At 53.4% G+C, this 11,229-nt stretch overlaps 1 protein-coding gene across 5 annotated transcripts; it reads left to right on the top strand.

Moving 5' to 3' along the window:
• The first annotated feature begins 574 nt into the window (after positions 1-574).
• ELAC1 (elaC ribonuclease Z 1) lies at positions 575-8,065 on the top strand. 5 transcript variants are annotated; one of them, XM_032096804.1, is made up of 4 exons: positions 575-616; positions 2,679-2,854; positions 4,224-4,691; positions 5,396-8,065. In XM_032096804.1, exons 2-4 carry the CDS (start codon positions 2,698-2,700, stop codon positions 5,857-5,859), a joined length of 1,089 nt encoding a protein of 362 aa, XP_031952695.1. In that variant the 5' UTR covers positions 575-616; positions 2,679-2,697; the 3' UTR covers positions 5,860-8,065. The 5 variants fall into 5 exon arrangements, with proteins under 5 accessions (XP_031952695.1, XP_031952693.1, XP_031952691.1 ...); XM_032096802.1 differs by having other exon boundaries at positions 580-616; positions 2,666-2,854; XM_032096800.1 differs by lacking the exon at positions 575-616 and adding an exon at positions 1,493-1,708.
• The last annotated feature ends 3,164 nt before the right edge of the window (positions 8,066-11,229 follow it).

Genomic DNA, 11,229 nt, shown 5'->3' with positions numbered 1-11,229 from the left:
TCCCTGGCTCCTGTCCCTCCATGCCTTGTCCCCAGTCCCTCTGCAGCTCTCCTGGAGCCCCTTTAGGCCCTGCCAGGGGCTCTGAGCTCTCCCTGGAGCCTTCTCTTGTGCAGCTGAACACCCCCAGCTGTCCCAGGCTGGCTGCAGAGCAGACGGGCTCCAGCCCTGGAGCATCTCGGTGGCCTCCTCTGGACTGGCTGCAGCAGCTCCAGGTCCTTGTGCTGTTGTTCCCCAGGGCTGGGGCAGCTCTGCAGGTGGGGTCTCCCCTGAGCGGGGCAGAGGGGCAGAATCCCCCTGCCCTGCTGCCCACGCTGGGGATCAGCCCAGGGCACGGGGGGTTCAGGTCCAGCTCTCCCCCACAGCACCCCCAGGTCCTTCTCCCAGGGCTGCTCCAGCTGCTCATCCCAGCCTGGATTGATCCCGGGGGTCACCTTGGCCCAAGTGCAGCTCCAGCACTTGGTCTTTTTCGATATAATCAATTCCAAGAAGCAATTTACCCTCCCCTATTTCCCGCACCCGAGAGCCCGGGCCGCGGGGCGGGCTCTGCCCTCACGGCCCCTCCCGCCGCCCGCCCCCGCCCGCCCCTCGCCGGCCTCGCCTGACGCCGCCGGGGGAGGTAGGCCGGGAGCGGGCCGGACCGGGCCGGGAGCGAGCCGGACCGGGCTGGGGCCGGGCCTGGAGCGGGGCTGGGGCCGGGCCTGGAGCAGGGCGGGCCTGGCCGAGCCCCGGTACCCCATCCCCGAGTCCCCGGGCCCCGCTCTGTGTCCCGCATGCCCCGAGCCCGGGCCGGGAAGCGCGGGCGGAGCCGGGGTTGGCTGAGGGGAGGTCGGTCCCGGCAGCGCCTAAAGGGGCTCCAGGAGAGCTGCAGAGGGACTGGGGCCAAGGCCTGGAGGGACAGGACCCAGGGAATGGCTTCCCAGTGCCAGAGGGCAGGGCTGGATGGGATATTGGGAAGGAATTGCTGTCTGTGAGGGTGGGCAGGCCCTGGCCCAGGGTGCCCAGAGCAGCTGTGGCTGCCCCCGGATCCCTGGCAGTGTCCGAGGCCAGGCTGGACAGGGCTTGGAGCAGCCTGGGACAGTGGAAGGTGTCCCTGCCCATGGCAGGGGGTGGAATGTAAGTATTTTCAAGGTTCCTTCCAACCCAAACCATTCAATTCTTGTATGATTCCATGGTTTTACACAAAAGAAAAGGCAAATGCAAATATTTGCATTTGCAAAGTGTTTATTTCCACTTCTGGGGGTGTGATGGACATTAATCATTGCTCCCCCTGAGCCCCCAAGGTCAGGTTGCACCTTGGCGTGCTTCGGAGGACCCTGCAAGCCCACCAGGGAAGAGAGTGCTTCGTTTTAGAATTCCAGAATTGCAGAATCGTTTGGGTTAGAGGGGCCTCAGAGCCCATCCAGTTCCACCCCCTGCCATCAGGGACACCTCCCACTGTCCCAGGCTGCTCCAAGCCCCATCCAGCCTGGCCTTGGACACTGCCAGGGATCCAGGGGCAGCCCCAGCTGCTCTGGGCACCCTGGGCCAGGGCCTGCCCACCCTCACAGGGAAAAAAGAAATGGAAGGTTGTGGAAACTCCTCTAAAAACAAGTAAACGTGAGAAATCTTTTGAAAGATGTTAAGGCACCTGGAGCTTTAAATTCTCCTGAAAACAAGACAGGAACAAATTCTGGGAAGACTTAATGCTGGAGAGAGCACACTCCATGAGGTGAGGGGGCACCGCATGGTTGTCCTCAGGGACATTCTGCTCCTGGCGCAGTTTTCCAGAGGCTGTCTGGCCCCTGCAAACCAGCCAGGCTCCTCATTTAGACATTATCACTGATACATCAACAACTGGGGTACAGATATTTAGGGTGAAACAGGTGTTCCCTGGCCTGTGCCCTCGGGTCACTCCCACCTCTCGTGGTCTCCAAACTTGTTCTGAGGGAAGTGACCCTTCCCTCTCTGCGTTTCTGGGCTGCCCGCTCCCGAAATCCGAGGCTGCTGTTGGAATGTCAGCAGAGACTGGCGACAGTCATTCTGAAAGGGCTCCTGGAGGGAAGGCTCGTGCAGGAAAACTCAACATTTAAACAGAGCTCAGAGGAAATAAATAACAGTGGGACTGGAGATCAGAGCTGTTCCAGCTGGATAGGGCTGTTTTCCCTGGTAATCCACAAAGGCCTTGTGCTTGGGCTGTGTGCTTGCAGTCTTCCACCGACATGAAAAGGAAATCTCTGCTGGTAAATAATGTGTTGTCATACCATGCTCCAGGGAGGTTTTATTTTTATGTTTTAAGGGAAAGGGAGTTTGATCCTCACACTGAACTGTGGAGGATGCCTTCATTTAAAACAAAAAAGTTTGTTGGTTTCCCTGTGTAAAGACATCAAATCACAGAATCTCCTGAGCTGGAAGGGACCCACCAGGATCATCCATTCCAGCCCCTGGCCCTGCACACACACCCCAAAATCCCAGCCTGGGCATCCCTGGCAGCGCTGTCCAAACGCTCCTGGAGCTCTGGCAGCCTCGGGGCCGTGCCCATTCCCTGGGGAGCCTGGGCAGTGCCCAGCACCCTCTGGGGGAAGAGCCTTTCCCTGATCTCCAACCTAAACCTCCCTGGCACCGCTCCAGTCTGTGCTGTCCCTGTCTCAGGGAGCAGAGATCAGCACCTGACGCCCCGCAGCTCCAGATCTCTCTTGCAGGTGCCTTCCCAGCCTCGGGATGTCTCTGGATATCACCTTCCTGGGCACGGGCTCAGCCTACCCCTCCCCAGCCCGGGGAGCGTCGGCGCTGGTGCTGCGCAGGGAAGGGCAGTGCTGGCTCTTCGACTGCGGGGAGGGGACGCAGACACAGCTCATGAGGAGCCACCTCAGAGCAGGTTGGTGCTGTGGGAAGGCGTTTTGGTGAGGGAGGGGGAGAGGTTTCGTGAGGTTAAACGAAGTTCTTTGTCCTCGTTGGAGCACCTCGTGGTGTTTGAATGCGGAGGAACAAGCGCGAGCACCGGAGGGGGCTGCTTTGGGCGGCAGCTGCTGTGTTACAGCACGGATACTGCAACGCTGCTGCTGAACCTGCTCTGCAGCAATCCCTGATTGCCCCTTGGTGGAGAACTGCCTTCCAGAACCAAGCTTCCCTGAGTTAATGTCTCGGGCTTGGCACCACAGAGCAGCTTGGAGCAGGAGCGCTGTGTTGTTCGTCTGGAGGCTGCTCTAAGCGAAACCTGCTGCGAGTCTTCCTGTGGGTAAATGTTTCTTTTCAAGCGGGGCTGTGTGTATTTGGGGTAACTTCCACTTTTTGGCAAGTAAATCAGAAATAAAGCTCACCTCCAGTCACTTCTTTCACAGTCTGCAGTGGCAGGAGCTGACTCTGTCTCCCCAGTAATGAATTGTGAGTTACAAACAGAACAGGATCCTGCTCCTCCAAGCTCTGAAGCTATCAGGGAATTTAATGACAGGTAGATAGACTAATTTCTATGAAATTAACTGATTTTTAATAAATTCATCTTAAAACAAAAGGAGATTCTGTCACTCCTCTGGCTCGGTCCCAGCAGGTGCTGGAGGAAGTGTCTTGCCGTGTGGAAGTGGGAACTCAGCAGAGGAGATGGAGGCAGCTCGGTTAAAGTACACGTGTCTGCAGTGAGAGAAGGTCCTGGGCTCTTCCAACCCAGCAAGGGCAGGGGTGACACAGCTCAGGCACGAAAGGAAGCCCAGCCATTTCCAGTGCAGCTTGTCACTCGTTTCAAACAAACCAGTCAGGAACGGTGGCCTTCTTGCCTCTTAGGAAACTCCGAAATCAAAACTACGTGCTGGTTTGGGGTTTTTTTTAAATTTTGTTCATTTCACGTGGTAGAGTCAAAAGGAGGAGCAACACAAATTCCACATTGTGTTCCTCATTAGTCTGCAGTTTCCCTGTAGGATTTAAGCTCAGAGTCTTCCTAGCACTTCTTTGCATCTCACGTGGCAGATGTCAGCAGCCGGTCCCATTCCGTGCTTGTAGATTACCTGGCTTAGAAGGAACTCAAACTTGCATCTCTGCAGCCTTCTCTTGGCAAATCAAAATAAACCTTGTGTGGAAGGGATGGGGAAAAAACACCTTTTGGGTTGGGATTTGTTTGTTAAACACTGGCTTTATTTTAATTTCCCTCCCTGCTTATTTCAAACATCTTGCCAAACAGTGATCATTTCCAAGTTGTTGCACAGTTTATTTTCGTGTCTTTCCCTGGTTTTATCTTTTCCTGTTCTGATCAACAGCCAGAATTACCAAGATTTTCATAACTCATCTTCACGGCGACCACTTCTTTGGACTTCCTGGGCTGCTGTGCACGCTCAGCCTCCAGAGTAACGCTGACCCCAACAAGCCACCTGTGGATATTTATGGGCCCTTGGGACTACGGAGCTTCCTGTGGAGGAGTCTGGAGCTGTCCCACTCACAGCTCCTCTTTCCCTACACTGTCCACGAGCTCGTCCCTACGCCGGACCAGTGCCCCGCAGAAGAATTCAAGGACTTTTCTGGCTTGGACAGAGACGAGGCAACTCGCCAGGGGCCTCCAGGGAGAGTTCTGCACCTGGATCCAGGAGAAGACTCCTACTTGCTGGTGGAGGATGAGCAGCTGGTTGTGAGAGCGTTCCGCCTCTTCCACCGCATCCCCTCCTTCGGCTTCGTGCTGGAAGAGAAGCCCCGGCCTGGGAGGCTCAACGTGCAGAAACTGAAAGACCTTGGTAACGACTGTGACTTATTTCTCCTCTTTTTACTTCTTTTATGACCACCTTCCTACGAGTTCTAGCAAAGCAGAGCTGCTGTCTCTGCCCGTGGTCTGTTTTAATTCAGTTTTCCATTTTCTGTCAAAGGCATTTTGGGGGCTGACCCCCGTGCAGCACTCTGAGCTGGTGTGACACGGGTGCCAGGTAATACCACAGACCATTTCCATGCTGGGAAGAGCAAACAAGTTCAGGTGCCAAAGTTTAAACAGCTCAGCGTGGCTGTCAGGAAAACAATGGCCAGTGTATTTGTGTCACTTTATTGACTTTAATATGAAGAATATAAGTGGGGGTTTTTTATATAGTTTCCCTCAGCAGCTGTGGCTGCCCCTGGATCCCTGGAAGTGTCCAAGGCCAGGCTGGAATCACCTGGGACAGTGGAAGGTGTCCCTGCCCCATGGATGAGCTTTGAGGTCCCTTCCAACCCAAGCCATCCTAGGATTCTGTGATTTTCTTCAGACACCCGTCCTGCTAGTGTTACAAGCTCTTAATTTGTATGAAAAATGTGAAATACCAATTGATTTTTATATTGAGGTTGTGCTTTTTTTCAGTGAGATAGCTTTATATCTAGCACATCTCAAGTGACGTCCTTCCAAAGCTGACACTCACATAATTATACCATAATTAACATCATACTTACGGGCTCTCCTGCCTTTACCTACCAGGAGTCCAGCCGGGTCCCTTGTATGGGAAACTGAAGAGTGGGACTGCAGTTGTTCTAGAAAATGGAGCAACAATTTCTCCTGCTGACGTCTTGGAAGCGCCCATTCCTGGCAGGAAGATCTGCGTCCTGGGCGACTGCTCGGGGGCGCCGGGGGCCGGCGCGGCGCGGCTGTGCCACGAGGCAGACGTGCTGGTGCACGAGGCCACGCTGGATGACACCCAGCAGGACAAGGCCCGGGAGCACGGGCACAGCACGCCCGCAATGGCTTCGGAATTCGCGCAGCTGTGTGGGGCCAAGAAGCTGGTGTTGACTCACTTCAGCCAGAGGTACAAACCCGCTGGCCAGGGAGGGCAGGGCGACGCGGACGTCACCCTGCTGAAGAGGCAGGCAGAGTCTGCGCTGCGTGGCCAAGAAGTGACGCTGGCTGAGGACTTCATGACAATAGAAATTCCACTGAAAAAGTGATAACAGTGGTGCCAGCGAGCTGTCTGCGGGCACGGGGAGCGGGGCGGCGCTGGAGGGAGCGCTGCTGCTGCTGCTGCTGCTGCTGCTGCTGCTGCTGCTGCTGTCCCAACCAGCTCTGCTCCGTGGAGTGCAGGAGTCGCTGCAAACTGCACCGAGTTGTGCTGCTTTTGTAAAGCAGGAGGAAAGGATGGTCCAGCACCTGGAACCTGGAATGAATTCCTAAGGGACAGACACCCAGCCTGCCCAGAACAAGTGAATTCCTAAGGGACAGACACCCAGCCTGCCCAGAACAAGTGAATTCCCAAGTGACAGACACCCAGCCTGCCCAGAACAAGTGAATTCCCAAGTGATGGACACCCAGCCTGCCCAGAACAAGTGAATTCCCAAGTGACGGACACCCAGCCTGCCCAGAACAAGTGAATTCCCAAGTGATGGACACCCAGCCTGCCCAGAACAAGTGAATTCCCAAGTGACAGACACCCAGCCTGCCCAGAACAAGTGAATTCCCAAGTGATGGACACCCAGCCTGCCCAGAACAAGTGAATTCCCAAGTGACGGACACCCAGCCTGCCCAGAACAAGTGAATTCCCAAGTGATGGACACCCAGCCTGCCCAGAACAAGTGAATTCCCAAGTGACGGACACCCAGCCTGCCCAGAACAAGTGAATTCCCAAGTGATGGACACCCAGCCTGCCCAGAACAAGTGAATTCCTAAGGGACAGACACCCAGCCTGCCCAGAACAAGTGAATTCCTAAGGGACAGACACCCAGCCTGCCCAGAACAAGTGAATTCCCAAGTGACGGACACCCAGCCTGCCCAGAACAAGTGAATTCCTAAGGGACAGACACCCAGCCTGCCCAGAACAAGTGAATTCCCAAGTGACGGACACCCAGCCTGCCCAGAACAAGTGAATTCCTAAGGGACAGACACCCAGCCTGCCCAGAACAAGTGAATTCCTAAGGGACAGACACCCAGCCTGCCCAGAACAAGTGAATTCCCAAGTGACGGACACCCAGCCTGCCCAGAACAAGTGAATTCCTAAGGGACAGACACCCAGCCTGCCCAGAACAAGTGAATTCCCAAGTGATGGACACCCAGCCTGCCCAGAACAAGTGAATTCCCAAGTGATGGACACCCAGCCTGCCCAGAACAAGTGAATTCCCAAGTGACGGACACCCAGCCTGCCCAGAACAAGTGAATTCCCAAGTGACAGACACCCAGCCTGCCCAGAACAAGTGAATTCCCAAGTGACGGACACCCAGCCTGCCCAGAACAAGTGAATTCCTAAGGGACAGACACCCAGCCTGCCCAGAACAAGTGAATTCCCAAGTGATGGACACCCAGCCTGCCCAGAACAAGTGAATTCCCAAGTGATGGACACCCAGCCTGCCCAGAACAAGTGAATTCCCAAGTGACGGACACCCAGCCTGCCCAGAACAAGTGAATTCCCAAGTGATGGACACCCAGCCTGCCCAGAACAAGTGAATTCCTAAGGGACAGACACCCAGCCTGCCCAGAACAAGTGAATTCCCAAGTGACGGACACCCAGCCTGCCCAGAACAAGTGAATTCCCAAGTGACGGACACCCAGCCTGCCCAGAACAAGTGAATTCCCAAGTGACAGACACCCAGCCTGCCCAGAACAAGTGAATTCCCAAGGGACAGACACCCAGCCTGCCCAGAACAAGTGAATTCCCAAGTGACGGACACCCAGCCTGCCCAGAACAAGTGAATTCCCAAGTGACAGACACCCAGCCTGCCCAGAACAAGTGAATTCCCAAGTGACGGACACCCAGCCTGCCCAGAACAAGTGAATTCCCAAGTGACAGACACCCAGCCTGCCCAGAACACAAACAGCCCAAGCCTCCCCAGCCCGGGGCCTTTCCTCGGGCGCAGACTCCTGGGGCACAGCACGGGGTTGTTTGGCTCAATGTGCCCCTCAGGAGGGCTCCTCTGCGTGGCATTTCTGGCGTCTTGCCCGCTAAAAACCTCTGGATAACATCTCTGTCAGACCAGTGCACAGGATTTTGGCACTGTTACTGATTTGTGTGTGAGGGGATGCCAAAATTAATAAAGCATTGGGAGCTCTGCCGAGTGTTTGTAACTGGGGGTGTTGCTGTGCTCAAGGACAGGAGCTCTTCTAATTCTCCACCTGCATGTGAAGTTTTCTCATAAATAAATGGAGTTTTTAGGCTTCCTGTCAGAAGTGAATGACTCTTTAACAACTTGATCCATTCAGAGCTCTAAAGCACAGCACTGAATTTGCATACCCAGTGAAGTTTTGGAGGTATGCTCTGGCAGCCTCTGGCCAGATGGCAAATAGTCTCCCTTAGACTGTTCCTGCAAAAGCATTTTAAAAGATAAATTATCCTGATAGAAGCACATTTGTGTCTGCAGAAATACTCCTATGGGGGAATTTCACCTGCACATACTCAGTCTGTTTCTGCCATGAATTTATTCCTTCAGTTAAGGGATACATAGACCCAGCTTTTATCTCCCGTTCTTCCCACTTCAAACTCGAAGCTGGTGTTTCCCAAATTTTAGCTGGATTTGCTGATCCAAAGTAACACCAGTGGTCTTGAAAAACGTGCCCCAAGTATCCCCTGGGATGTAATCCTGGAAGCTGAAACACTTGGTAGCTGTCTAACCAGCACTGAACACTCTGTCAGGTTTGCGGGCAGCTGCCAGAGCCTGTGCTGGTACTCCTGCAGCTGTAATTCAGCAAAGGCCTCAAAGAAAATCAAAAGGAGTGTGATTCCCCAGTGTCTGGCTAAACGGATCAGGATGAGTTCCACAGGTTATCCCTGTCCTTCAGACAGACTCTGTCTTGCCCGTGTTCATGCTAAATCCAAGCAGAATTACACCAGCGTTAATATTTTTGCTTCAAGTGTGCTGCAGATGCAGAGGGATTCATTGATTTCTTAAAAAAATGGTACTGGGAAGAGTTGCAGGCTTGAAGACATGACTTGTGGAGCAGAAACACGCTGGTCTCTGTTTTCTCCCAGAAATAGTGTGTAAAACAGGCAGAGTATATGGATCATGCAGTAACATGTTCCATCTCCCCACAAGTTGTCTGTCTTTGACAGCAACCGATGGCAGGCGCAGAGACCTTGGTACCACACTCTATTTTGGGTAGCCAGAAGCTGGGCAGACTCCAGCTGTTCTGAGTTTCATACAGGGAAAGAACAACTTTGTTGTCCTGGCCCACGCTGCTGCATCTGTTTCCTCACTGGAACAACCAAAAACTCCTGTTTTTAAGCCCATCCACAGCTGTCACAGGAAATTCAGGGCACAGCTCCAGGCCTTTGATTTAGGGTCCCAATCCTGGGTAAGAAGGGGTCATTTTGGGTAAAGGACAGCGAGAGTATCAAACTGGAGCAACAGCTCAGGTCCTCTCCAAGCACCAGGTCTGTAACTTGCTGCACAATTGACACATTAGTGGATTTTAGTGGAATTTACCCTGTAGGGGCGTGGAGGAGGAAGGGCTCCTTTGCCCCGAACCGAGCAGCAAAGCTGAAGGCTGCGAGGTCTGCGCTCAAGGGCAGATGGCACGCTGCCGGGTTACAGAATGATTGCTTCTGGCTGTGCCAGTGGGTCAGAGGACACTCAGTGCTGGAGCCGTGTAAAATCTCTGTACTTCCAACTCAATGTACTCTAGGGCTTGGAAACAAGTTACGGGTGCCTCTTCTCTAGCAGACCCATGTGTCCTTGCTTACCATGCTCCACTCTCCTAAGTCTGGATCCTAAATTACTTCATAAGTCTGACCGCTAATGAAACCTGAATTAAAGTAATGGGAACGTGTGTGCCAGCAAGGAAAAGCCTGGACCATAAATTGCCTATTTTCTCAATGAGTTTATCTTTCCATTCATCATTTGTTGGTCAGCAGAGTGCAAAATTCCTTTGCATTCAAATGTATCTGCCTGAGAGTTTCATCTGTCAGCAGACAAGGACTCTGCTCTGGTCCTGGAGGGACCATGAGGGAGTTTCAACAAGTTCTGGGTATGTAAAGGAAGATTTTTAAAAAAAATTTTTTTAAGCTTTGAATAACTTATTTTAAACATTCTTCTGCCTTCCTGGAAGAGTTCCTCTAAGTTTAGTTCCATTTTTTGTAGCTGTTACCAGTGGAAGGACTTGTTAAAACTGCAGAAGCAGCATTTTGCGACATGGGAAAGGGGAAGAGGGAGGAAATGAGAACGAGAAGAGTTTTGTAAGAGCAGAGACGCTCCTCGCTGGAAGGATGAGCGCTGATCAGAGGGAGGGAGGGTGAACATCCCCTCTGCTGAGGTCTGCAGGAGATGCTGACAGGGAAGGTCCCTGCAGCACAGGAACAGCCGGCTGCTCCCATCTGGCGCTTCTGTGTTGGGGATGGAGAGCCCGAGCCTGGGTCTGGGTTCTAGATCCAGAATCTGGGAAGGGAAATGTGGCTGTGGATGTTCCAGCCTCTCCCCACAGCCCACGGCGGGACTCTCCAGCTGCCAGTGCCGAATAAACACAGTCCTCGTTGGGAAGCATTTTTATTTTTATTTGTTTTAAACAGACTTTAGAAAGGATTGGCCCTTACCGAATTACGCTCGTCTGTAAGGAAAAGCACGTTAATTGTTCACCTGGGGTGGTTTGGTTCCAGAAACCAGTTTTCTGGTGAGGTGGGAGGACTGGCCCGGGTCTCACGGAGATCAGTGGTTTGGCACACGGTCACCGGGACAGCGTGATGGGTTTGTTATTATCAATAAAAACACCCTGGTTGGCACCTTGAGGTAGAACAAGTCGCAGGAATTTGATGGAAGCGTTTTGGGGAGCAGGGTGGGGACACAGCAAATGCTTTGTGAACCGAGGAACAGACACATCCACAAACACAGAGAGCTGTGCCGGTGCCCACAGTACTTTGGGACACGCAGCTCACACCCTGTCGGATTTAATACGAGTAGTTAACGTTAATTTAGTTAATTTAGTTCAACATTTGTGCTGTGGAGGGGGGTCAGTCACACTGCCCCACAGCCCTGCTGCAGAGTCACCCCACATATTCAGCAAAAATACATTGCATTTTTCAGGGGATAAGGTATTTCAGACACCTTTTTCCATTCTGTTTTGTATTCAAATGGTGGCTCAACACCACAAAGGCAGGAAGATGTAACATTCTGGCTCTAAAATATCTTTTCAGCTGAGTTCCTTCGGGGAATTTGCTTTTGCCGGGTGAGGAGACGTGCAGAGGGAAAGCAGCTGAGCTTGCAGGGCTGTCCTGGGGCTGCTGGGCTCTCAGTTTCTGCAAGTCCAACCCCGTGCCCTGGGCTGATCCCCAGCGTGGGCAGCAGGGCAGGGGGATTCTGCCCCTCTGCCCCGCTCAGGGGAGACCCCACCTGCAGAGCTGCCCC

This window comes from Corvus moneduloides, chromosome Z, assembly GCF_009650955.1.
Source record: "Corvus moneduloides isolate bCorMon1 chromosome Z, bCorMon1.pri, whole genome shotgun sequence".
Lineage (NCBI taxonomy): Eukaryota > Metazoa > Chordata > Aves > Passeriformes > Corvidae > Corvus > Corvus moneduloides.
Note: the sequence above shows the minus strand (reverse complement) of the source record. Positions and strands in the feature narration are given on the sequence as shown.